The sequence below is a fragment of the Zophobas morio genome, unplaced genomic scaffold (assembly GCF_036711695.1).
Source record: "Zophobas morio isolate AGI-343-1 ecotype UQ-CSIRO unplaced genomic scaffold, CSIRO_AGI_Zmor_V1 ptg000026l, whole genome shotgun sequence".
Classification (NCBI taxonomy): domain Eukaryota; kingdom Metazoa; phylum Arthropoda; class Insecta; order Coleoptera; family Tenebrionidae; genus Zophobas; species Zophobas morio.
Window position 1 is genome coordinate 985219 of NW_026972131.1, and position 24359 is coordinate 1009577.

At 29.2% G+C, this 24359-nt stretch overlaps 1 protein-coding gene across 5 annotated transcripts in view; it reads left to right on the forward strand.

Moving 5' to 3' along the window:
• Positions 1-1597: 1597 nt before the first annotated feature.
• Positions 1598-24359, forward strand: part of LOC135136232 (protein disabled) — a 41018-nt gene continuing 18256 nt past the window's right edge. For 2 of the 5 annotated variants that reach the window (XM_064065422.1, XM_064065424.1), the window contains exons 1-7: positions 1598-2363; positions 2421-2635; positions 2693-2836; positions 3152-3292; positions 12975-13199; positions 13251-13605; positions 13816-15741. In XM_064065422.1, the coding sequence (XP_063921492.1) occupies positions 2327-2363; positions 2421-2635; positions 2693-2836; positions 3152-3292; positions 12975-13199; positions 13251-13605; positions 13816-15741 (3043 nt within the window). In that variant the 5' untranslated portion in view covers positions 1598-2326. The remainder of the gene's footprint in view (positions 2364-2420; positions 2636-2692; positions 2837-3151; positions 3293-12974; positions 13200-13250; positions 13606-13815; positions 15742-24359) is intronic. The other 3 variants (XM_064065423.1, XM_064065425.1, XM_064065426.1) reach the window with 3 other exon arrangements.

A 24359-nucleotide genomic window follows, 5' to 3' on the forward strand; every position in this document is an offset into this window, starting at 1 on the left:
TTTTTTTGCCGGTCAGTGTATTTTCATAAAAAAAAAAAATTAAACTGCACTCTTTACAACCGACAGAAAAGAATTTACCTGAACTATCTTCTACTGTTCAACAAATTTAGGAAAATAAGTATTATTATTAAAAATTATTAACCACTGCATCAGTACACTATGTCCAGTGAATTATCTTTAACATTTCCCTGATAAAAGAAAGGCCTAAAATATTGATACAAGATGAAATTGCACACAACATTATTTTGGACGATTATATTAATAATTAAGATTCATTTAATTATTAATCACTGAAAAGTCAACAAATGTGAAAAAAAATTCAACCCAATTTTTACACAAGCTTTCAGTGATACATAATTGTCATTTACACGTTATAGATACTCACCTTCATACGTACACCTAAAGTGATGACCCCCCGATAGATGTAAATGAGGAATTGCCCTATCTTTCAGTCTCAAATCCCTGTTTACACTATACAAAAACCCAAAATTAAAATCCTCTTTACAGAAATGTTTCTGAAAATTTAATAGTTCAAGTGTAGGTGATTAAACAGAATGTATTGCATACTTCACACACTTCCATCTTTTTGTTGTGTTTTTCTTCCGGAATTTCCAACAGCTCCAACCAAATCCGTCTCCTTGCTGCTGATTTGATGCCTAAAGAATAAAATACAGTGTAGGTTCATAAATCAATTGTAGGTAATTTTACACATTAAATTCATCTACTTGTTATAGCTTGGCTACTGTTAGTAGGTGACTTCACTGATCTTTAATCGTCTTAAGGGCTTTTACCAGCGGGATAAGCGCCCACAGTACTTCTTTACCTCCGAGGATTAGAAAAATTTATAAACTTCGTTAGTCATTTACAGAGGGGCTAAACAATAAATCCTCATAAGCGCATTACCCGCAATGAAGTTACCTTCAAATATCAGTAGCCAGACTTTAGAAAGCGTTGTTTTGTAATTTTTTTTGCAAAATATAATTAATTTACCTACCCATGGGTACTGAAAATAGTTGGGCCCCTGCAATTTTGCGTCTACCGCAACCTTTAACGCAGCAACTTCGGGGCATTTTGTAAGAAAATTAACTAAAAAGAACAAATCAAACGAACACAAAATACCACACTATATACTAAATAAAACGAACGAAAAAAACAAATCAAATGAACACAAAACACTACACTATACTATAACTAAAGCGAATAAGAACAAATTGTTTTAATAACAGGTTAATAACCACAGAACCAAACAGTAAAAACACCTATTGATAACTTTCGCGTCAATACTCACACCGAGAATGCGAAAACAACACCGGCAAACAGTCGTGGACGACGCGTTACCAGCAAGACAATTGACAGCCTAATGACAGTAACAGGATCGCCATACTGGCAACAAAAAATACCTGCTGTCGAAAAGACGGAGAATAACAAAGACACAGATATATTTCTATTTCATAAAAGTTACTAATTGCCACACATTCAAGATAGAGTCACATTAGGTATTGTTGGTTGCCTAGATGTCGAGATGTGTGACAAAAAGAATATTTTTTTTCACTTGAACAAATAATACTATTAATTGTTAACACTCTTATAACATTCGCGTTGTTGCATATTAAGAAAAACGAATTTACTAATTATAAGTTATTTTAATCGTAAATCTCATATCCTCAATTCCTCATTCAAAAACGTCACAAACAGTTATTGGGTTTCACTCTGGTTGGTTTGTTACAACCTGGTCACAACCCATAACATTTCCGAACGTTGTTTGTTAGGTTAAGTTGACATTTGCATTACATTTACATTAATTAATGTGAATGTGTAAACTGTAAATGTTACAAATGTGTAACAGTATGTGAAAATACAAATCAAAGTGCATTAAAATCGGTGCATTAACAGACAAATAGTTATCTGATTAATTTTCGAAAGATGTTGAAAACAGAACTTTTAAATATTCCAGCAATATTAACGCCAGTAATCATGAATTGTGTGAACGACAGGTAAATGCATGATGCAGAAATCAAAACATTTCAAATAATCTGAGGAAAATTTTAAATCAATAAAATTTGATTAGACTCCTAAACTGAGCATGTGCAAGTTGCAACCCCAAACTTGCTACACCACTAAATGGGGTTGATCAATGGATCCACTGATCAATTAATTCATTGCATTTTCGTAGAAAATGAACAGTTTTTAAATTGTCGCTTTATAATTCGGTTTTTCAATTAATATAATGGAAGGTGTACAGTCAATTTACTATGTGATAAAAAATAATGGTTCAGTCCCAGATGGTTAAGGGTGTTTTTTAAAATTTGCGTATTACTTGATAAATATGCAAACATTGCGCAAAAAGACTAGTCCTCTGAAATGTGAGTATAACTAAACACCATACATGATACACATTTCCTCTTCATGGTGTCTTCCAGACAAGAATGAAACAACACGATTCTTGGGAGATGGCGTAAGTTTTAAAGCAAAGTTAATCGGGATTTTAGAAGTTTCTGAAGCAAGGGGAGATAGAATGTGCCAAGAAGCGTTGTCTGATTTAAAAATGGCAATTAGAGCTGCAGGCGAGCATAAACAGCGTATTACTATTAATATAGCTATTGATGGTTTACGATTAAGAGATGAAAAAACAGGGGTAATTGTGTTTTAAAAACCTGCCGCAGTTGTATTAAATGACGCTTATTATTTACAGGACTCATTATATCACCATCCTGTGCATAAAATCTCTTTTATTGCACAGGACATGACAGATTCTCGAGCTTTTGGTTATATATTTGGTTCACCTGATACTGGCCACAGGTTTTTTGGAATAAAAACGGATAAAGCTGCTAGTCAAGTAAGAAAAAACTGAACATTTATGCATTTTCATTAAGTTCATATATTAATGCAATAAATTCAGAGAAAAGTCATAAAAGTATCCAAGATGATTGGATGATTAAACGCTCTTTTAGTCAAACAAGTTGAAATTTTTATGAAAATTATGTTGGTAATATAATTACCAACTCTTGTTTATTTTTAAAAGTTATAACTAAACTATAGAATTTTCAAATGTTTCAAATTACCATTAAAAATAAAAAACAACCAATACAAAAAACTGTGGGTGCCTGTTTATCCCGCATTTACTTGCTTTTAACCAATGATTACATTTTAGGTTGTTATTGCAATGAGAGATTTATTTCAAGTTGTGTTTGCCCTTAAGAAAAAAGAAATTGAATTAGCTAAACAACATTTAGATAAAAATCGATTCACCAGTTCTCCCTTGTTTTCTGATTCGACGGTTACTAGTACAAAGGTATGTATAAAAGACAAAATACATTTAAGTACATTTGTTTGTTGAATTTATTTCTCCACGAATTTCTTAGCAAGTTTTCCGTTTCCAACAATCTCCAAAACTTATAACGTATTACTTTGAAATGTTTGATGATTATTGTTCAGAAGCTAAAAAAAGTTAGCAAATATTGGTGACGTCATCTCAAGTTAATGTCAGTTTGTAGTTTAAACGCGCATAATATTTTTAACGACGCGTTTTATTTTCGACAAATTGACACTAGATTTACCAGAATATTACAAGCTGCTTGTTTCCTTCACTTTAATTCAGGTCACACGAATTACAGTTCGTCGTCTGAAAACTTGTTTGATCTACAGACCAGGGGGCGCTCAGGCTAATGTCGACTCTAAGCGTTCAGAAACGATTTGATTTATAAGCCATGATCCGTGATCTGATACACCATAACTTCTTGCTGTTTCAACTTTCGAATTCTCAGTTTTTCGAAATTTTAGTTTGGGGACTTTTCATTTTACTCCTATTTATTATTCAATTTTTGGATTTTACAATTTCTCAATTTTTCAATTTCTCGGTTTTCAGTTTTTCTCTTCAATTTTACGATTTTAAAATATTTCGATTTTTCAATTTTTGACTTTTATAAACTCTTTATCTGTCGATTTTTCAATTAATAGATTTTGCAGGTTTTCGATTTCTCAATTTTTCTATTCTTGAGATTCTCAGTTTTTTGATATTTCTTTCAGTTTTGGGATTTTTCAATATTTCTGTTCTTCGACTTTTCGATTTTTGGCTTCTGGATTTTTCGATGTGTCGACTTTTTACTTTTTCGATTTCCAAATTTTAGATTTCTCAATTTTTTGGTACTTTAATTTTTCAATATTTAAAATTTTAGATTTTTCGATTTCTCGATTTTTCATTTCAGCTCTTCCATATTTCAATTTTTCAAATGTTTCGATTTCTTAATCTTTCGATTTTTCGACTTCCCGGTTTTATATTTTTCAATTGTCGTTTTCTCAATTTTTCGATTTTTAAATTTAAAATTTTTCAGTTTTTTGATATTTTAATTATTCAATATTTAAAATTTTAGATTTTCCGATTTCCCGATTTTTCATTCAAGTTTTCGCATTTTTCAAATGTTTTGATTTCTTAATGTATCGATTTTTCGACTTCACGGTTTTAGATTTTCTGTTATTCAATTGTCGTTTTTTCAAACTGTCAATTTTTCGATTTTTCAATTAATCGATGTTTTGATTATCCCATTTCTTGACTTTCGAGGGTTTCGATATTCCTGTTCTTCAATTCTTTAATTTTTCGATTTTTCCAGTTTTTTCATTTTTCATTTTTGTTTTTTTTAAGGTTTCGATTTTTCGACTTCACTTTTTTGATTTTTCGATTGCTCAATTTTCCGACTTTTTAGGTTCTCAGGTTTTAGATATTTCAGTTTTCGGGTTTTTCAGGTTTTCCATTTTTCAGTTTTTCTTTCATTTTTCAGTTTTTCGATATTTCAGTTTTGGGATTTTTCAATATTTCGATTCTTCAACTTTTCGACTTTTGGCTTCTGGAGTTTTCGATGTGTCGATTTTTTTTACTTCTTAGATTTTTCGATTGCTTAGTCTTTCGATTTTTCAATTTTTGACTTTTATAAACTCTTTATTTGTGGATTTTTCAATTAATTGATTTTTCAGGTTTCTTGGTTTTCAATTTTTCGATTTTTTTAAGGTTTCGATATTTCGACTTCACTTTTTTGATTTTTCGATTTCTCAATTTTTCGATCCTTTAGATTCTCAGTTTTTGGATATTTCAGTTTTTGGATTTTTCAGTTTTTCGATATTTCAGTTTTAGGATTTTTCAATATTTCGATTCTTCGACTTTTCCATTTTTGGCTTGTGGAGTTTTCGATGTGTCGATTTTTTTACTTTTTCCATTTTTCAATTTTTGACTTTTATAAACTCTTTATTTGTCGATTTTTCGATTAATTGATTTTTCAGGTTTTTTGGTTTTTCAATTTTTCTATTTTTTCAGGTTTCGATTTTTCAACTTCACTTTTTTGATTTTTCGATTTCTCAATTTTTTAATTTCTGATTTTGGACATTTCAGTTTTGGGACTTTTCAGTGTACTTATTATTCAATTTTTCGATCTTACGATTTGGCAGGTTTTTGATTTTTCAATTTTTCCATTTTTTTAAGGTTTCGATATTCCGACTTCACTTTTTCGATTTTTCGATTTTTTAGATTCTCAGTTTTTGGATATTTCAGTTTTGGGATTTTTAATTTTTTCGATTCGTCAGTTTTTCTTTCATTTTTCAGTTTTTCGATATTTTAGTTTTGGGATTTTTCAATATTTCTGTTCTTCGACTTTTCCATTTTTGACTTCTGGATTTTTCGATGTGTCGACTTTTTACTTTTTCGATTTTTAAATTTTAAATTTTTCGATTTCTCGATTTTTCATTTCAGCTCTTCCATATTTCAATTTTTCAAATGTTTCGATTTCTTAATCTTTCGATTTTTCGTCTACCCGGTTTTAAATTTTGTTTTTCAGTTGTCGTTTTTTCAAATTTTCGATTTTTCAATTAATCGATGTTTTGATTTTCCCATTTCTTGACTTTCGAGGGTTTCGATATTCCTGTTCTTCAATTCTTTAATTTTTCGATTTTTCGACTTCACTTTTTTGATTTTTCGATTTCTCAATTTTTCGGTCCTTTAGATTCTCAGTTTTTGGATATTTCAGTTTTGGGATTTTTCAATATTTCGATTCTTCGAGTTTTCCATTTTTGGCTTCTGGATTTTTCGATGTGTCGATTTTTTACTTTTTCGATTTTTAAATTTTAGATTTCTCAATTTTTTGGTATTTTAATTTTTCAATATTTAAAATTTTAGATTTTTCGATTTCTCGATTTTTCATTTCAGCTCTTCCATATTTCAATTTTTCAAATGTTTCGATCTTTCGATTTTTCGTCTACCCGGTTTTAAATTTTTTGTTTTTCAACTGTCGTTTTTTCAAATTTTCGATTTTTCAATTTTTCAAATTTTACATTTATAAACTGTCAATTTTTCGATTTTTCAATTAATCGATGTTTTGATTTTCCCATTTCTTGACTTTCGAGGATTTCGATATTCCTATTCTTCAATTCTTTAATTTTTCGATTTTTCGACTTCACTTTTTTGATTTTTCGATTTCTCAATTTTTCGGTCCTTTAGATTCTCAGTTTTTGGATATTTCAGTTTTGGGATTTTTCAATATTTCGATTCCTCGAGTTTTCCATTTTTGGCTTCTGGATTTTTCGATGTGTCGATTTTTTACTTTTTCGATTTTTAAATTTTAGATTTCTCAATTTTTTGGTATTTTAATTTTTCAATATTTAAAATTTTAGATTTTTCGATTTCTCGATTTTTCATTTCAGCTCTTCCATATTTCAATTTTTCAAATGTTTCGATCTTTCGATTTTTCGTCTACCCGGTTTTAAATTTTTTGTTTTTCAACTGTCGTTTTTTCAAATTTTCGATTTTTCAATTTTTCAAATTTTACATTTATAAACTGTCAATTTTTCGATTTTTCAATTAATCGATGTTTTGATTTTCCCATTTCTTGACTTTCGAGGGTTTCGATATTCCTATTCTTCAATTCTTTAATTTTTCGGTATTTCAGTTTTAGGATTTTTCAATAATTCGATTCTTCGACTTTTCCATTTTTGGCTTCTGGAGTTTTCGCAGTGTCGATTGTTTTACTTTTTCGATTTTTCAATTTTTCGATTGCTTAATCTTTGGATTTTTCGACTTCCCGGTTTTAGATTTTCTGTTTTCAATTGTCGTTTTAAATTTTTCGATTTAGTTTCCGATTTTTCAGTTTTTCTTTCATTTTTCAGCTTTTCGATATTTCAGTTTTGGGATTTTTCAATATTTCGATTCTTCAACTTTTCGATTTTTGACTCCTGGATTTTTCGATGTGTCGACTTTTGAATATTTAAAATTTTAGATTTTTCGATTTCTCGATTTTTCATTTCAGTTCTTCGATATTTCAATTTTTCAAGTTTTCGAATTATTCAAATGTTTCGATTTGTTAATCTTTTGATTTTTCGACTTCCCGGTTTTAGATTTTCTGTTTTTCAATTGGGGACTTTTCAACTTAGTCCTATTTGTTATTCAATTTTTGGATTTTACAATTTCTCAATTTTTTAATTTCTCGGTTTTCAGTTTTTCTCTTCAATTTTACGATTTTTAAATATTTCGATTTTTCAATTAATTGATTTTTCAGGTTTTTTGGTTTTTCAATTTTTCAATTTTTTCAGGTTTCGATTTTTCAACTTCACTTTTTTGATTTTTCTATTTCTCAATTTTTCAATTTTTTTATTTTTCATTTTTCGAACATTTCAGTTTTGGGATTTTTCAGGTTTTCGATTTTTTAAGGTTTCGATATTTCGACTTCACTTTTTATGATTTTTCGATTTCTCAGTTTTTGGATATTTCAGTTTTGGGATTTTTCAGTTTTTCGATTGGTCGGTTTTTCTTTCATTTTTCAGTTTTTCGATATTTCAGTTTTGGTATTTTTCAATATTTTTGTTCTTAGAATTTTCTGTTTTTGATTTCTGGATTTTTCGATGTGTCGACTTTTTACTTTTTCGATTTTTAAATTTTAGATTTTTCGATTTCTGGATTTTTCATTTCAGCTCTTCCATATTTCAATTTTTCAAATGTTTCGATTTTTTAATCTATCAATTTTTCGACTTCCCGGTTTTAGATTTTCTGTTTTTCAATTGTCGTTTTTTCAAATTTTCGATTTTTCAATTTTTCTATTTTTCAATTAATTGATGTTTGGATTTTCCTATTTCTTGACTTTCGAGGGTTTCGATATTCCTGTTCTTCAATTCTTTAATTTTTTGATTTTTCAGGATTTTAATTTTTTTTTTTTGGTTTTTTATGGTTTCGATTTTTCGACTTCACTTTTTGGATTTTTCGACTTTTTAGGTTCTGAGTTTTTGGATATTTCAGTTTTCGGATTTATCAGGTTTTCCATTTTTCAGTTTTTCTTTATATTTTCAGTTTTTCGATATTTCAGTTTTGGGACTTTTCAATATTTCGATTCTTCAACTTTTCGATTTTTGACTCCTGGATTTTTCGATGTGTCGATTTTTTTACTTTTTCGATTTTTAAATTTTCGATTTTTTAATTTTTAAATTTTTCGATTTTTCGATTTCTCGATTTTTCATTTCAGTTCTTCGATATTTCAATTTTTCAAGTTTTCGAATTTTTCAAATGTTTCGATTTCTTAATCTTTTGATTTTTCGACTTCCCGGTTTTAGATTTTCTGTTTTTCAATTGTCATTTTGTCAAATTTTTGATGTTTTAATTTTTCAAATTTGACTTATAAACTCTCAATTTTTCGATTTTTCAATTTATCGAAGTTTTGATTTTCCAATTCCTTGACCTTCGAGTGTGTCGATTTTCTTGTTCTCAATTCTTTAATTTTTTGATTTTTCAATTTTTCGATTTTTTAAGGTGTCTATTTTTCCGCTTCACTGTTTTGATTTTTCGATTTTTCAGTTTTTAGATATTTCAGTTTTAGGATTTTTCAGTATTTCAATTCTTCGGCTTTTCTATTTTTGACTTCTGGATTTTTCGATGTGTCGACTTTTTACTTTTTCGATTTTTAAATTTTAGATTTTTCGATTTCTCGATTTTTCATTTCAGCTCTTCCATATTTCAATTTTTCAAATGTTTCGATTTTTTAATCTATCAATTTTTCGACTTCCCGGTTTTAGATTTTCTGTTTTTCAATTGTCGTTTTTTCAAATTTTCGATTTTTCAATTTTTCTATTTTTCAATTAATCGATGTTTGGATTTTCCTATTTCTTGACTTTCGAGGGTTTCGATATTCCTGTTCTTCAATTCTTTAATTTTTCGATTTTTCAGGTTTTTGATTTTTTTTTTTTTTTTGGTTTTTTAATGGTTTCGATTTTTCGACTTCACTATTGGATTTTTCGATTGCTCAATTTTTCGACTTTTTAGGTTCTCAGTTTTTGGATATTTCAGTTTTCGGATTTATCAGGTTTTCCATTTTTCAGTTTTTCTTTATATTTTCAGTTTTTCGATATTTCAGTTTTGGGACTTTTCAATATTTCGATTCTTCAACTTTTCGATTTTTGACTCCTGGATTTTTCGATGTGTCGATTTTTTTACTGTTTCGATTTTTAAATTTTCGATTTTTTAATTTTTAAATTTTTAGATTTTTCGATTTCTCGATTTTTCATTTCAGTTCTTCGATATTTCAATTTTTCAAGTTTTCGAATTTTTCAAATGTTTCGATTTCTTAATCTTTTGATTTTTCGACTTCCTGGTTTTAGATTTTCTGTTTTTACTTCCCGAGCGTATGCAAAGGAAGTATTGTAATCGAGTCCGTCGGCCGACTCTCTACTTTTACGTTTTCTCGATCTTTCATGACCCCTAGAAGACGAAGAAATAGGTCTCCCATTTCCGTCTGTCTGTCCGTCTGTCTGTCCGTCCGTCTGTCCGTCTGTTGTCCCGGATTTTTATTAGACAGATAATCTCCGAAAGTACTCGACCAATTGTTGTGAAATTTTGTACTTATATTAAGAATATCATGTAGATGGTAAAACGCTAACCAAAATTTGTCTAATCATCCCCACCACTAATGCGATGACGTCACTTCAAAAGTGTACATAGTAAATGGGTTTTCAATTGTATAAAATAACATAGTCCTACACATGTAGTTTACAACTCTGAATCGACTTTTCACCCGAAACATCCAGATTTTTGGAAAAAAAATCAAAATTATAAAACAACATTTTGAAATTTAATTTTTAATCTGCTAACCAGAATGCTTTGAAATGTTGCAGATGTTTTAAGGCTATAAAGAGCATCATAAATCTTTAGTCAAAAAATATTTGCTTATCCCCTCCAAAAACTTGATGACGTCAGCTCAAAAGTTTGTGGAATAAATCATATCTAAAATGTACAAAATATGATGAGTCTGTACTTGTGATCTATCACTCCATTCATATTTTTTGGATTTGCATATACAGGGTGACTCAAACAAATTAATGAATGCGTAAATATATTTTATTGATTTAATCAGGAACTACAACACCGAATGCTCTGAAATCTTGCAGATGTTTTAAGGTCATAAAGAGCATAATAAATGTTTAGTCAAAATATATTTGCTTATCCCCTCCAAAAACTTGATGACGTCAGCTCGAAAGTTTGCCGAATAAATCATATCTAAAATGTACAAAATATGATGAGTCTGAACTTGTGATTTATCATTCCATTCATATTTTTGGATTTGCATATGCAGGGTGACTCAAAAAAATTAATGAATGCGTAAATTTATTTTATTGATTTACTCAGGAACTACAAAACCGAATTCTTTGAAATCCACTGCGAAAAAAAAACATAATAGGCATACAGTCGTCACGTTTCCGACAGCGAGGGAAGTACTGTCTAAACTCTTTAGACCAATTTTTCAATTGTCATTTTGTCAAATTTTCGATGTTTTAATTTTTCAAATTTGACTTTTATAAACTCTCAATTTTTCGATTTTTCCATTAATCGAAGTTTTGATTTTCCAATTCCTTGACCTTCGAGTGTGTCGATTTTCTTGTTCTCAATTCTTTAATTTTTTGATTTTTCAATTTTTCGATTTTTTAAAGTGTCTATTTTTCCGCTTCACTGTTTTGATTTTTCGATTTTTCAGTTTTTAGATATTTCAGTTTTAGGATTTTTCAGTATTTCAATTCTTCGGCTTTTCTATTTTTGACTTCTGGATTTTTCGATGTGTCGACTTTTTACTTTTTCGATTTTTAAAATTTAGATTTCTCAATTTTTTGGTAGTTTAATTTTTCAATATTTAAAATTTTAGATTTTTCGATTTCTCGATTTGTCATTTCAGCTCTTCCATATTTCAATTTTTCAAGTTTTCGAATTTTTCAAATGTTTCGATTTCTTAATCTTTTGATTTTTCGACTTCCCGGTTTTAGATTTTCTGTTTTTCAATTATCATTTTGTCAAATTTTCGATTTTTTAATTTTTCAAATTTGACTTTTATAAACTCTCAATTTTTCGACTTTTCAATTAATCGATGTTTTGATTTTCCTATTTCTTGACCTTCGAGTGTTTCGATTTTCCTGTTCTTCAATTCTTTAATTTTTTGATTTTTCAGGTTTTTGATTTTTCAATTATTCGATTTTTTAAGGTTTCTATTTTTCGACTTCACTTTTTTAATTTTTCGATTTTTAAATTTTAGATTTTTCGATTTCTCGATTTTACATTTCACTTCTTCGATATTTGAATTTTTCAAGTTTTCGAATTTTTCAAATGTATCGATTTCTTAATTTTTTGATTTTTCGACTTCCCGGTTTTAGATTTTCTGTTTTTCAATTGGCATTTTGTCAAATTTTCGATTTTTTAATTTTTCAAATTTGGCTTTTATAAACTCTCAATTTTTCGATTTTTCAATTCATCGATTTTTGATTTTCCCATTTCTTGACCTTCGAGTGTTTCGATTTTCCTGTTCTTCAATTCTTTAATTTTTTGATTTTTCAGGTTTTTGATTTTTCTATTTTCCGACTTCATTTTCTTGATTTTTCGATTTTTCAGTTTTTAGACATTTCAGTTTTAGGATTTTTTCAATTCTTCGGCTTTCTATTTTTGACTTCTGGATTTTTAAATTTTAGATTTTTCAATCTTTTGATATTTTAATTTTTCAATATTTCTTAATCTTTCGATTTTTCGATTTCCAGGTTTTAGATGGTCTGTTTTTCAATTTTTCGATTAGTTAATTTTTCATTCCCGATTTATCGAGATTTGATTGTTCAGGTTTTCGATTTATCAAATTTACAATTTTTTCTTTTAGCCAATTTCCGTTTCTCAGTTTTTCCAATTTTTCATTTTTTCGTTTTTTGATTTTTCCGCTTTTCCAATTTTTCAGCTTTTAACTTTCTGTTTGTCGATTTCTCGTTCTTTTGATCTTTCAATCTCTCAATTTTTCAGTTATTCGAATTTTTAAGTTTTTTGATTTCTCGATTTATCGAGATTTGGATTTTTCGATATTTTGATTGTCAATTTCTCCATTTATTATAAATTGTTCAATTTTTAACTTTTCGATTTTTCAATTTTGGCCTATTTCGGTTTCTCAATTGTTCGACTTCTCGACTCCACGATTTCTTGATCTTTTGATTTTTCGATTTTCCAGTTTTTCAATGTTTCGGTTTTACGATTTTTTAGAGTTTCGATTTTTGTATCGAAAACAACCACAAAAATGGTCACTAAAAACATTTAAATTCATACAAAATAGAACATTTTCCAGAAAAAATCCATTGGGTTATTACGATTTCAACAATATTCTTAGTTTAAGACGTTTTGCTAGTATAAAACACAAATAAAGAATTAATTCTTAGTTACACAAAATAACTACCAAAAATATTCACTTAGTCGTTATAAAAACCCACCAAATCGCTTCTGAACGCTTAGAGTCGACATTGGCCTGAGCGCGCTCTGGTCTGTAAATCAAACAAGTTCTCAAGCGACGAGTTGTAGTGAAACAAGTTTTTTATTATTTATATTGTTACAATTTATTATGAAGATCAAATAAAACTTTCGAAATTTTGCTTATCAAGACGTGGGTTGGAAACAGTATACTTGTTAAAAAGGGAAAACTTTAATAATTTTTGCTGTTCAGTTGCAGCCTATAGCACAGGAAAATTCTAAAAATTTTACCAGTGATAATAAAGCTATTCCGAGTGCAGAAGCAAAACCGGACGGTACAGCTGTAGCTGATTTGGTCGATCTCGAATTAGAATTAAATAGTTTGCAACAAGGCCTTAATCAAATGGAAAGAATGACACCGTCTGATCCTTATGGCTCTAAAGATGACCCTTTTGGTGACAGCTTTATTAACTACACTGTAAATTCGCTCGTTTCAGTTTGATTTGTTAGTGACTTACGCATTTTTCAGAAACCAATTTTGCCACCTCCTCCATCGTCGGGACGGGAAAGGTCTAGTCGAACCTCTGAAACCAGTAGTTTATTTAGTCCAAGGACACCCCGCACTGGTGGCAGTCTAGACACGAGCTCTGATACTAGTTTATTTAATTCTAGAGATGGAAAAAGTAAGAAAGATATTTTTGCTCATGAGTTAAGCAGCTCACAGCCGGAGTCGACGAGCGAAGACTGGTTTACTCAGTCCGGCGGAAAGAGTATTTTTGAAGAACCGCCTCTAGTGCCTGAACCTACAAAAGACGAGAAACACGAAATGACCAAACAAGAGATTTTATCACAGTTTGATGTTTTTACAGAATTGGATCCACTTGGTATGTATATTGTTCATTTGACTTGCTATTTTTACTATTAATTTATATTATTTTCTTTTTTATGACTTTGTGAGATTGCGATGAGTAGGTGTTTTTATCCTGTTTTTTTCGTATAAAATTCCCCCAACACCACTTTGGTAATATGTTTTTTATTTATTAGATTACTATGACCTGTTACTAGGTTTTAACTTAGGTTAATTTTTGATTTAGGAACCGGAAAAATTAAACCATATATTGACAAAAAACATTTCTTTCAAGAACTTAAGAACCCGCCAAAGAAAGTACTTAATGATTTGGTCTCACAAGCTCAACAACAAGAAACGAATTTATTTAACAAGAAAATTAATTTATCAAAATCATCACAACAGAACGATTTTACCACTGATCCATTCGGCGAAGATCCATTCGTTACGGAAGATCCTTTTGCTGGAACAGATTTTATCAGAAATGATCCGTTCGATACGGAATTTGCAGGTTTTAAAACAAAAGTTTCAAAGTCAAATGATTTCGAAAGTTTCAAGTTTGATCTCAATCAACAAAGCGACGGCTTGCAATTCGGGCAAAAAAATTTAGCAAAGTCACCCAAAGACACGATAGAAAAACATATGTCAGTTATTTCCGGTAGTTCTCCCAAAACCGTTCACTTTGATAAGCAAAATACGTTCGATGTTCACTTCGACAAATTTGAATCAAAACAAGAAAATAAATTAATGCGCCTTCACGAAAATATCAGTTTGGATATTTCTTCAGGATCTGAAAGTGCTCCTGAACCGCCACCAAGACCTGAATCGACATTGACACAAATTAAACCGCCACCGTTGCCCCCGAAAAAAGCCGGAAATGATTTTTCTGTGAAGCCGCCTCCTCGACCGCCCATAGAGGAGTCCCATTACGACTACATGGATGTGTATCAAACCGCTCCGAGTAGTTTAGAAGTGGTGAAGAATTTAGATAAGAGTCCTCCAATACCAGTACCAGCAAGAAAAACTAAATTTGAATCAGATTATGGACCAGTACCAGAAAGACCGAAGAAACAATTTAATCTACACTCTAGCGAGGAAGATTACTTGACTCCCATTTGTTTCGTGGATCAAAAGGTGGAACCAAAAACTATAGCAAAAAGTAGTTCTCCTATTTTATTGCCACCACCGCAAAAAAGTGGTAAAAAACAAAATGTAGCCCAAGTTACTATAGCTTCTTATCTGGATTCAAAACCAAATGTAACAACAAGCATGGCCGCAGATAATTTATCGTCTTTGGACGGACTAGATATTACTTTAAGTCAACTAACGTTAAGTGGGTTAAATGAATTAGCTACAAAGCTAAATATACCAGCTACTCAATTAAGTAACATGACTTTAGTTCAGTTGACTAATTACTTGTCAAATTTTGTCAAATCTCGGGCCAGTCACGAAATGACATCAGATTTAGTAGCTGACAGCACAATGCCGTCTTTTGATGCCGACTTTGCTGCAAATTTTAACAACATAAATTGTACGACTGTTACAAGTTCTGAAGCCTATGATCGTTACGCCGTTTTTCGAGAACTGATAAATGAAGAAATTAAACAAACTAAAATCGATACAGAACCCGAAGAAATACAGAACGAAAAGGAAAATATGCCCAGTTCTCTTGACAGCAACGTTAATAATGTATATTCAAGCATCGATGACACAGTTACAGATAAATATGCCGCTCTTCGCGAAATTGTTGAAAGCGAATTGAAACTAACAGAAGCGGAATATAAAGACGATAATAAGAACGAAAATGACCAAAATGAGTTGAATGAAGAAATTGTTGAGGAACCAGATGAAACGACTATTATTAACATTGAAAATAAGTTGATTGATGAGGAAAAAGACAAGCAACCGATTTCACCCAAGTATAATTTAATTGAATACAATACGACTTTAGACACTCAAGATATTAAACCAAGTAACGAAGCCGTAAAGTCGCCAAAATCACCTGTAAATAAAGCAATAAAAAGTCCTGTTCCGATAGCAATAACTGACATTATGCAAAGCAATGTTAGACTCAATTCGGGATCTCTGTCAGATGTAGTGAGCGGAAGTTCTCCGGAGGTTGACAACACTGGTAGCAACTCAGAAGTCGGGAAAAAGAATGACGATGCGGCAGGTTAGTGCGTGTTTCTTCTACCTACTTTGAAAAATTAACATTCACATGAACGTTATCTTACTAGTATCCCATATAAAAAATGTAATAAAAAAAACGTTAATACTCTGAAGTAATAATTTAAAATTTTGAGAATCTAAATCTCGAGTTGGAGTTTTGGATGTCCGATTTTTGACCTGTTCCACTGTAAAGGTCAATTTATAAATTTGCCGCTGACGTTACTGTTCGACGTTGCCGTTGAAAGACGGTGGGTTTTCAACCAATCAAATTGCGGTAGTGTGCAGTGCTACCAACTTGAAGGAAAATTCCCCAAAGTAGGGGGACATTTTTGTGGTTGTCAGCACTAATTCCACGAAAATCAAATTTTGATAGAGATAATGAGGTCCACTAGGTTTTTTTTAAATCACGATTTTTTTTTTGATTTCGTGTAATTTATAAATACGCTATTGAGATTTTTCGGCTTTTCGTTTTCTCGATTTTTCAACTTTAGATGACAATATTTCAATTTTGGGCTTTTTCAGTTTTTCCATTCTTCAAATTTTCGATTTCTCGATTTTTTTATTTTTCGATTTCTGAATTTTCATTTGTTTCAATGATACGATTTCTTAATTTTTGTTATTTTCAATTTTTTAAATATTTAGATTTTTCAATTTTTCACGTTTTTTATATCTTCAGTTTTCCAATTTCTGATGTAACTTTTTTTTATTTTTCTATTTCTCGACTTCCTAAAGTTTCAATTTTTGACGCCTTCAATTCACCAATTTTTCGATTTTTTCAGCTTCCGATTTTTCGACTTTGATTTTTTAGTTTTTCGATTCCTCAATTTTCCAATTTTGTAATTTCTGTTTTTTGGATATTTCTTTCATTTATGAGATTTTTCAATATTTCGATTTTTGGATTGGTGGATTTTTTTTGATTTCTCGATTTTTTACTTTTGGATTTTCATTTTTTCGTTAATTTTTAGATTTTCAACTTTTCGATGTTTTAATCTTTCAATTTTTAAAATTCTAGGTTTTTCGATATCTCGAGTTTTCAGTTCTTCTATATTTCAATTTTTCAATTTTTAACTTTTCTTTTCGCCTTCCGACTCCACGATTTTCCGATGCTCTGATTTTTCCATTTTTGGATATTTCTTTCAATTTTGAGGTTTTTTAATATTTTGATTCTTCCACTTTTCGATTTTTGGATTTTTCGATTTTTTTTTATCGGATTTTCAGTTTTTCGTTTTTTAAACTTTAGATTTTTCAATTTTTCGATTGTTTTATATTTCAATCTCTCAATTTTTCAAGTTTTCCATATTTTAGTTTTTCAGTTTTTAAATTTCTTGATTTTTCGATTTGTCGAGTTTCCAGTTCTAGTTTTCAATTTTTCCATTTTGGCCTATTTCGGTTTCTCAATTTTTCAATTTTTCGACTTCTCGATTTTTCGATCTTTTGATTTTTCGATTTCTCGATGTCTCAGCTTTTGAATTTTACGATGTATCGATTTTTCGATTTTTTACTTTTCGGTTTCTCGATTTCTCCATTTTTCAATTTTACGATATTTTCATTTTTCAATGTTTTAAATTTTAGATTTTTCAATTTTTCAGTTCTTCAATATTTTTAATTTTTCAAATTTTGACATTTCTGAATTTTCAGTTTTCGGATTTCTCAATTAATCTATTTTTTTATTTTCCCACTTCTCCACTTCCCAAAGTTTCCACCTTTCAGTTCTTCGATTCTTCAAGTTTTTCTATTTTTCAGGTTTTTGATTTTTCAATTTTGCTATTTTTCGACTTTACTTTTTTGACTTTTCGGTTTCTCAATTTTTTAATTTCCAAATTTTTCGATATTTCGTTCAATATAGTGATTTTCTACTTTTTCGATTCTTCAATTTTTCTTCTATTTTCCAATTTTTCGATATTTGAGTTTTGGGATTTTTTGTATTTCGACTTTTCGAGTTCTGGATTTTTCGATTTCTCGACTTTTTACTTTTTGGATTTTAAATTTTCCGTTTTTTAAACTTTAGATTTTTCAATTTTTTAACTGTTTTATGCTTCGATTTCTCGAGTTTTCAGTTCTTCTATATTCCAATTTTTTAATTTTCGGATTTTTTAAATTTTCGATTTTCCAGTTTTTTTTTATTTTTCGATGTTTCAATTTTTCAACTAACCGATCGTTCAATTTCTCGATTTTATAATTTTCTCATATTTAAATTTTTCAATGTTTTAAATTTTCGATTTTTCAATTTTTCGATTTTTTAACTTTGTCATCTTGGTTTTTCGGTTTTTAAAATTTTTCGATTTTTAGATTTCCCGATTTTTTAGTTTCCGGTTTCGCAGTTTCGGCAACATTATTAGTTCTAGGAACTTTTCAATTTCTAGTTTTTTAATTTTTCGATTTTGAAAATTTTTGATTTCTCGATTTATCGAATTTAGATGTTTCGTAGTTTTGATTGCTCAAATTCTCGATTTAGCAATTTTTTAATTTTTAACTTTTCTTTTCGGTTTCTGACTCCTCGATTTCAGTTCTTCTATATTTCAATTTTTTAATTTTCGGAATTTTTAAATTTTCGATTTTCCATTTCTCGATGTATCAGTTTTTGAATTTTTCGATGTTTCGATTTTTGAATTCCTCGATTTTTCGATTTTTTACTTTTTGGATTTTCAATTTATCGTTGATCTTTAGATTTTTCAAATTTTGGCGCTGCTAAATTTTCAGTTTTCTATTTTTGATTTTCCCACTTCTCAGTTTCGATTTTTCAGTTCTCCAATTCTTCGAATTTTAGACTTCGCTTTATTGGTTTTTCGATTTCTCAATTTTCCAGTTTTTTAATTCCTCATTTTTTGGATATTTCGATTTTGTAACTTTACCATCTTGGTTTTCCGGTTTTTAGATTTCCCGATTTTTTAGTTTCCGATTTCGCAGTGGTTTTGGGAACTTTTCAATTTCTAGTTTTTTAATTTTTCGATTTTTAAAAATTTTGATTTCTCGATTTATCGAATTCAGATGTTTCGTGGTTTTGATTGTTCAATTTCTCGATTTATCAATTTTTCAATTTTTAACTTTTCTTTTCGGCTTCCGACTCCTCGATTTTTCGATCTTCTGATATTTCGATTTCTCGATGTATAAGTTTTTGAATTTTTCGATGTTTCGATTTTTGGATTCCTCGAGTTTTCGATTTTTTACTTTTTGGATTTTCCATTTATCGTTGATCTTTAGATTTTTCAAATTTTGACGCTGCTAAATTTTCAGTTTTCTATTTTTGATTTTCTCACTTCTCAGTTTAGATTTTTCAGTTCTCCAATTTTTCGATTTTTCGACTTCGCTTTATTGGTTTTTCGATTTCTCAATTTTCCAGTTTTTTAATTCCTCATTTTTTGGATATTTCTTTCAATTTTGAGATTTTTCAATATTTCGATTCTTCGACTTTTCGATTTCACGACTTCTGGCTTTTTCGATTTTTTATTTTTGGATTTTCAGTTTTTCGTTTTTTAAACTTTAAATTTCTAGATTTTTCGATTTCTCGAGTTTAGAGTTCTATATTTTAATTTTTCAATTTTCCGAATTTTTAAATTTTCTATTTTCCAATTTTTTTAAATTTTTTGATGTTTCGATTTTTCAATTAACCGATTGTTCAATTTGTCGATTTTTAAATTTTAGATTTTCCAATTTTTATTTTTTTGATTTTTTCATGTTTGGATTTCTTGATTTTTACAATATTCTCATATTTAAATTTTTCAATGTTTTAAATTTTCGATTTTTCGATTTCTCGGTTTTTCATTTCTTGAATAATTCTATTTTTCAATTTTTCGATTTTTTAACTTTGCCATCTTGGTTTTTCGGTTTTTAAAATTTTTCGATTTTTAGATTTCCCAATTTTTTAGTTTCCGATTTGGCAGAGGTTCTGGGAATTTTACAATTTCTAGTTTTTTAATTTTTTTTCCAGTTCTTCAATTTTTCGATTTTTAAAAATTTTGATTTCTCGATTTATCGAATTCAGATGTTTCGTGGTTTTGATTGTTCAATTTCTCGAATTATCAATTTTTCAATTTTTAACTTTTCTTTTCGGCTTCCGACTCCTCGATTTTTCGATTTCTCGATGCATCAGTTTTTGAATTTTTCTGTTTCGATTTTTGGATTCCTCGATTTTTCGATTTTTTACTTTTTGGATTTTCAATTTATCGTTGATCTTTAGATTTTTCAAATTTTGACGCTGCTAAATTTTCAGTTTTCTATTTTTGATTTTCCCATCTCTCAGTTTCGATTTTTCAGTTCTCCAATTCTTCGATTTTTCGACTTCGCTTTATTGGTTTTTTGATTTCTCAATTTTCCAGTTTTTTAATTCCTCAATTTTTGGATATTTCTTTCAATTTTGAGATTTTTCAATATTTCGATTCTTCGACTTTTCGATTTCACGACTTCTGGCTTTTTCGATTTTTTATTTTTGGATTTTCAGTTTTTCGTTTTTTAAACTTTAAATTTCTAGATTTTTCGATTTTTCGTTTCCAGGTCTATATATTAATTTTTCAATTTTCCGAATTTTTAAATTTTCGATTTTTCAATTTTTTGAGATCTCGATTTATCGAAATTCGGATGTTTCGATGTTTTGATTGGTCAATCTCTAGATTTATCAATTTTTCCATTTTTAACTTTTCGTTTTTTCGATTTTGGCCTATTTCGGTTTCTCAATTTTCGATTTTTCGACTCTTCGATTTTTCGATCTTTTGATTTTTCTCTCAGTTTTTGAATTTTACGATGTATCGATTTTTCGATTTTTTTACTTTTCGGTTTCCCGACTTTTCGATGTTTCGATTTTTTAATTATCCGATTTTTCAATTAACCGATTGTTCAATTTCTCGATTTTTAAATTTTAGATTTTCCAATTTTTATTTTTTTGATTTTTTCATGTTTGGATTTCTTGATTTAACAATATTCTCATATTTAAATTTTTCAAAGTTTTAAATTTTCGATTTTTCGATTTCTCGATTTTTCATTTCTTGAATAATTCTATTTTTCAATTTTTCGATTTTTAACTTTGCCATCTTGGTTTTTCGGTTTTTAAAATTTTTCGATTTTTAGATTTCCCAATTTTTTAGTTTCCGATTTGGCAGAGGTTCTGGGAATTTTACAATTTCTAGTTTTTTAATTTTTTTTCCAGTTCTTCAATTTTTCGATTTTTAAAAATTTTGATTTCTCGATTTATCGAATTCAGATGTTTCGTGGTTTTGATTGTTCAATTTCTCGAATTATCAATTTTTCAATTTTTAACTTTTCTTTTCGGCTTCCGACTCCTCGATTTTTCGATTTCTCGATGCATCAGTTTTTGAATTTTTCTGTTTCGATTTTTGGATTCCTCGATTTTTCGATTTTTTACTTTTTGGATTTTCAATTTATCGTTGATCTTTAGATTTTTCAAATTTTGACGCTGCTAAATTTTCAGTTTTCTATTTTTGATTTTCCCATCTCTCAGTTTCGATTTTTCAGTTCTCCAATTCTTCGATTTTTCGACTTCGCTTTATTGGTTTTTTGATTTCTCAATTTTCCAGTTTTTCCTCATTTTTTGGATATTTCTTGCAATTTTGAGATTTTTCAATATTTCGATTCTTCGACTTTTCGATTTTTCGACTTCTGGATTTTTCGATTTTTTATTTTTGCATTTTCAGTTTTTCGTTTTTTAAACTTTAAATTTCTAGATTTTTCGATCGAAATTCGGATGTTTCGATGTTTTGATTGGTCAATCTCTCGATTTATCAATTTTTCCATTTTTAACTTTTCGTTTTTCCGATTTTGGCCTATTTCGGTTTCTCAATTTTCGATTTTTCGACTCCTCGATTTTTCGATCTTTTGATTTTTCTCTCAGTTTTTGAATTTTACGATGTATCGATTTTTCGATTTTTTTACTTTTCGGTTTCCCGACTTTTCGATGTTTCGATTTTTTAATTATCCGATTTTTCAATTTGCCTTTTTTTTTTAAATTTTCGAGTTTCGATTTCTCGATTCGTTGATTTTGCAGTTTTGCGATTTTTAAATTTTAGATTTTCGAATTTTTATTTTTTTGATTTTTTGATGTTTAGATTTCTCCATTTTTCAATTTTACGATATTTTAGTTTTTCGATGTTTTAAATTTTGGATTTTCTAATTTCAGTTCTTCAATTTTTTTGAATTTTTGAAATTTTCACATTTCTGAATTTTCAATTTTCGGATTTCTCAATTAATCTATTTTTTTATTTTCCCACTTCCCAAAGTTTCCATTTTTCAGTTCTTCAATTTTTCGATTTTTCAATTTTTCTTATATTTTTCAATTTTTCGACATTTGAGTTTTGGGATTTTTTTGTATTTCGACTTTTCGAGTTTTCGATTTTTCGACTTTTTACTTTTTGGATTTTCAAACTTCCGTTTTTTAACTCTAGATTTTTCAATTTTTTAACTGTGTTTTATGCTTTGATTTTTCGATATTTTAACTTTTCAATTTTTAAAATTTTAGGTTTTTCGATTTCTCGAGTTTTCAGTTCTTCTATATTTCAATTTTTCAATATTCGAAATATTTAAATTTTCGATTTTCCGTTTTTGTTTAAATTTTCGATTTTCCAATTTTTTGATGTTTCGATTTTTCAATTTACCGATTGTTCAATTTCTCAATTTTTAAATTTTAGATTTTCCAATTTTTATTTTTTTGATTTTTTCATGTTTGGATTTCTCGATTTTACAATCATCACAATTGAGGTAGGGTGGGTGGGCGGGGTTTATGTTTTGCCTTTTTTTTTCTAAATATACATAGTATTCTTTGAACCACACGATACTCAAAAACATGTTTTTAATTTCTCGTAGATAAGGAATTTGCAGTTAAGCTTGGCTTACGACGAATAAAAAAAATCATCATAATTGAGACAGGGTGGGTGGGCGGGGCTTATATTTTCCCTTAGAGGAACTTAAAACGCCCTTAAAATGGTACCTTTTAAACATGTTTTAAGTTTCATGTTATGAAAAAAAGTCTACACATATTAAAATAAAAAGGCAAAATATAAGCCCCGCCCACCCGCCCTGTCGTAATTGGGATGATTTTTTTATTCTCAGAAACCTAAAGCACGATTAAAATGGTAAATTTTTGTAAGGAAATATGGATTTTGCAATCAGGCTCCGCCCCTAGGTCTACCAACGAATAAAAACTTGATTACTATTTAGATCAGAGCAGGTATGGGTGGAGTTTAATCTTTGGCTTTGATTTTTTCTTAATATATGTACATAATATTCTTAGAATAACACTATACTCAAAAACATACCTTACATGGTAATTTCTTGTAGAGAAATAATAAGGATTTTACAATTAATTTCCACTCCTTTGGCTCTAGATTAAAAAAATATATATCACAATTGAGATAGGGCGGGTTTAAAATGGATCTTGCAATTGAGCCCCGCCCTTCGATCTGACAACGAATGAAAAATTCATCACAATTGAGAGTTCAGATCGGGACGGATGTAGGTGGAGCCTAATCTTTGGCTTTATTTTATCTTAATATACGTAGTATTATTTGAACAACACGACACTCAGAAACATGTTTTTAATTTCTCGTGGAGAAATGAGGATTTTGCAGCTAAGCTCCGCCTTCTTGGCTCACGACGAATAAAAAAGATTATCACAATGGAGATAGGGTGGGTGGGCGGGGCTACATTTTGACTTGTTTTCTTAATTTGTAGACTTATTTCGACAACAAGAAACTTAAAACGTGTCTAAAATGGTAAATTTTTATAATAATCAAGTAAAATCCTCCACTTTTTTTTATGCAACCCGTTTGAATACTGCAAAAGCAACTGCAACGGGAACTTCAACGTCAACAACAAGTTTATAAATCCCACTTAATACTTCAGTTACTTGAAAAGATGTGAGAGAAGGATTATTTTACACAAAAAAATCTACGAGTACCTTTATATCACTTTTTTGAGGAAATGACGTCAACTTTTTCTTTTCAAATGAATATAAAAATAGAATATGTTTTTAAGAGTGTTAAATGAAATTTTTTATTTTTTTTATTTTTTAACTGAGTCAAATACAACACTTTTTTTTTACATCTCGAGCATAAACTAAAAAGTATAGTAATCGGATCATCAACAATGTGTTGACGTCGTCTCTAAATTGTAAATGGATTTTAAGTGGTATAAAATAACAAACTCCTATACATGTAGTTTATGAATCCGTTATTTTGTTTAAAATAAAAAAGTTGATATCATTTGCAGAAAAACCGACATAAAGTGGTCCTTTTAAAGGTTTTTGTTTATTTAATTAACGGATCTAAATTTCAAACTTCTGGCATTTCCAACAACTGAGACACTAGAGTAGCACAAATAAAGTGGGACATCCGGTATATGTTTTATATACAAGTGAATATCTTGAGCGCAGATAAAGATATGGAAATTCTGTAAACACCATTCTTTTTAGCTTGAAACTTTTTTAGATTCCAATGGATATAGTTTTTAACTACCAATTTTGTTTTTATTAATATTATTGATATTGTTAGTGATGGTTATAATGTTTGCCTTTTTTTGTTTTTGTATAATTAAGCTTTTCCACTTGTGTTAAGATCTGATTTTCAAACATCAGATGAGAGAGTTTGTTGTTTCATGAAATTTTTTACCAGAGAAAAG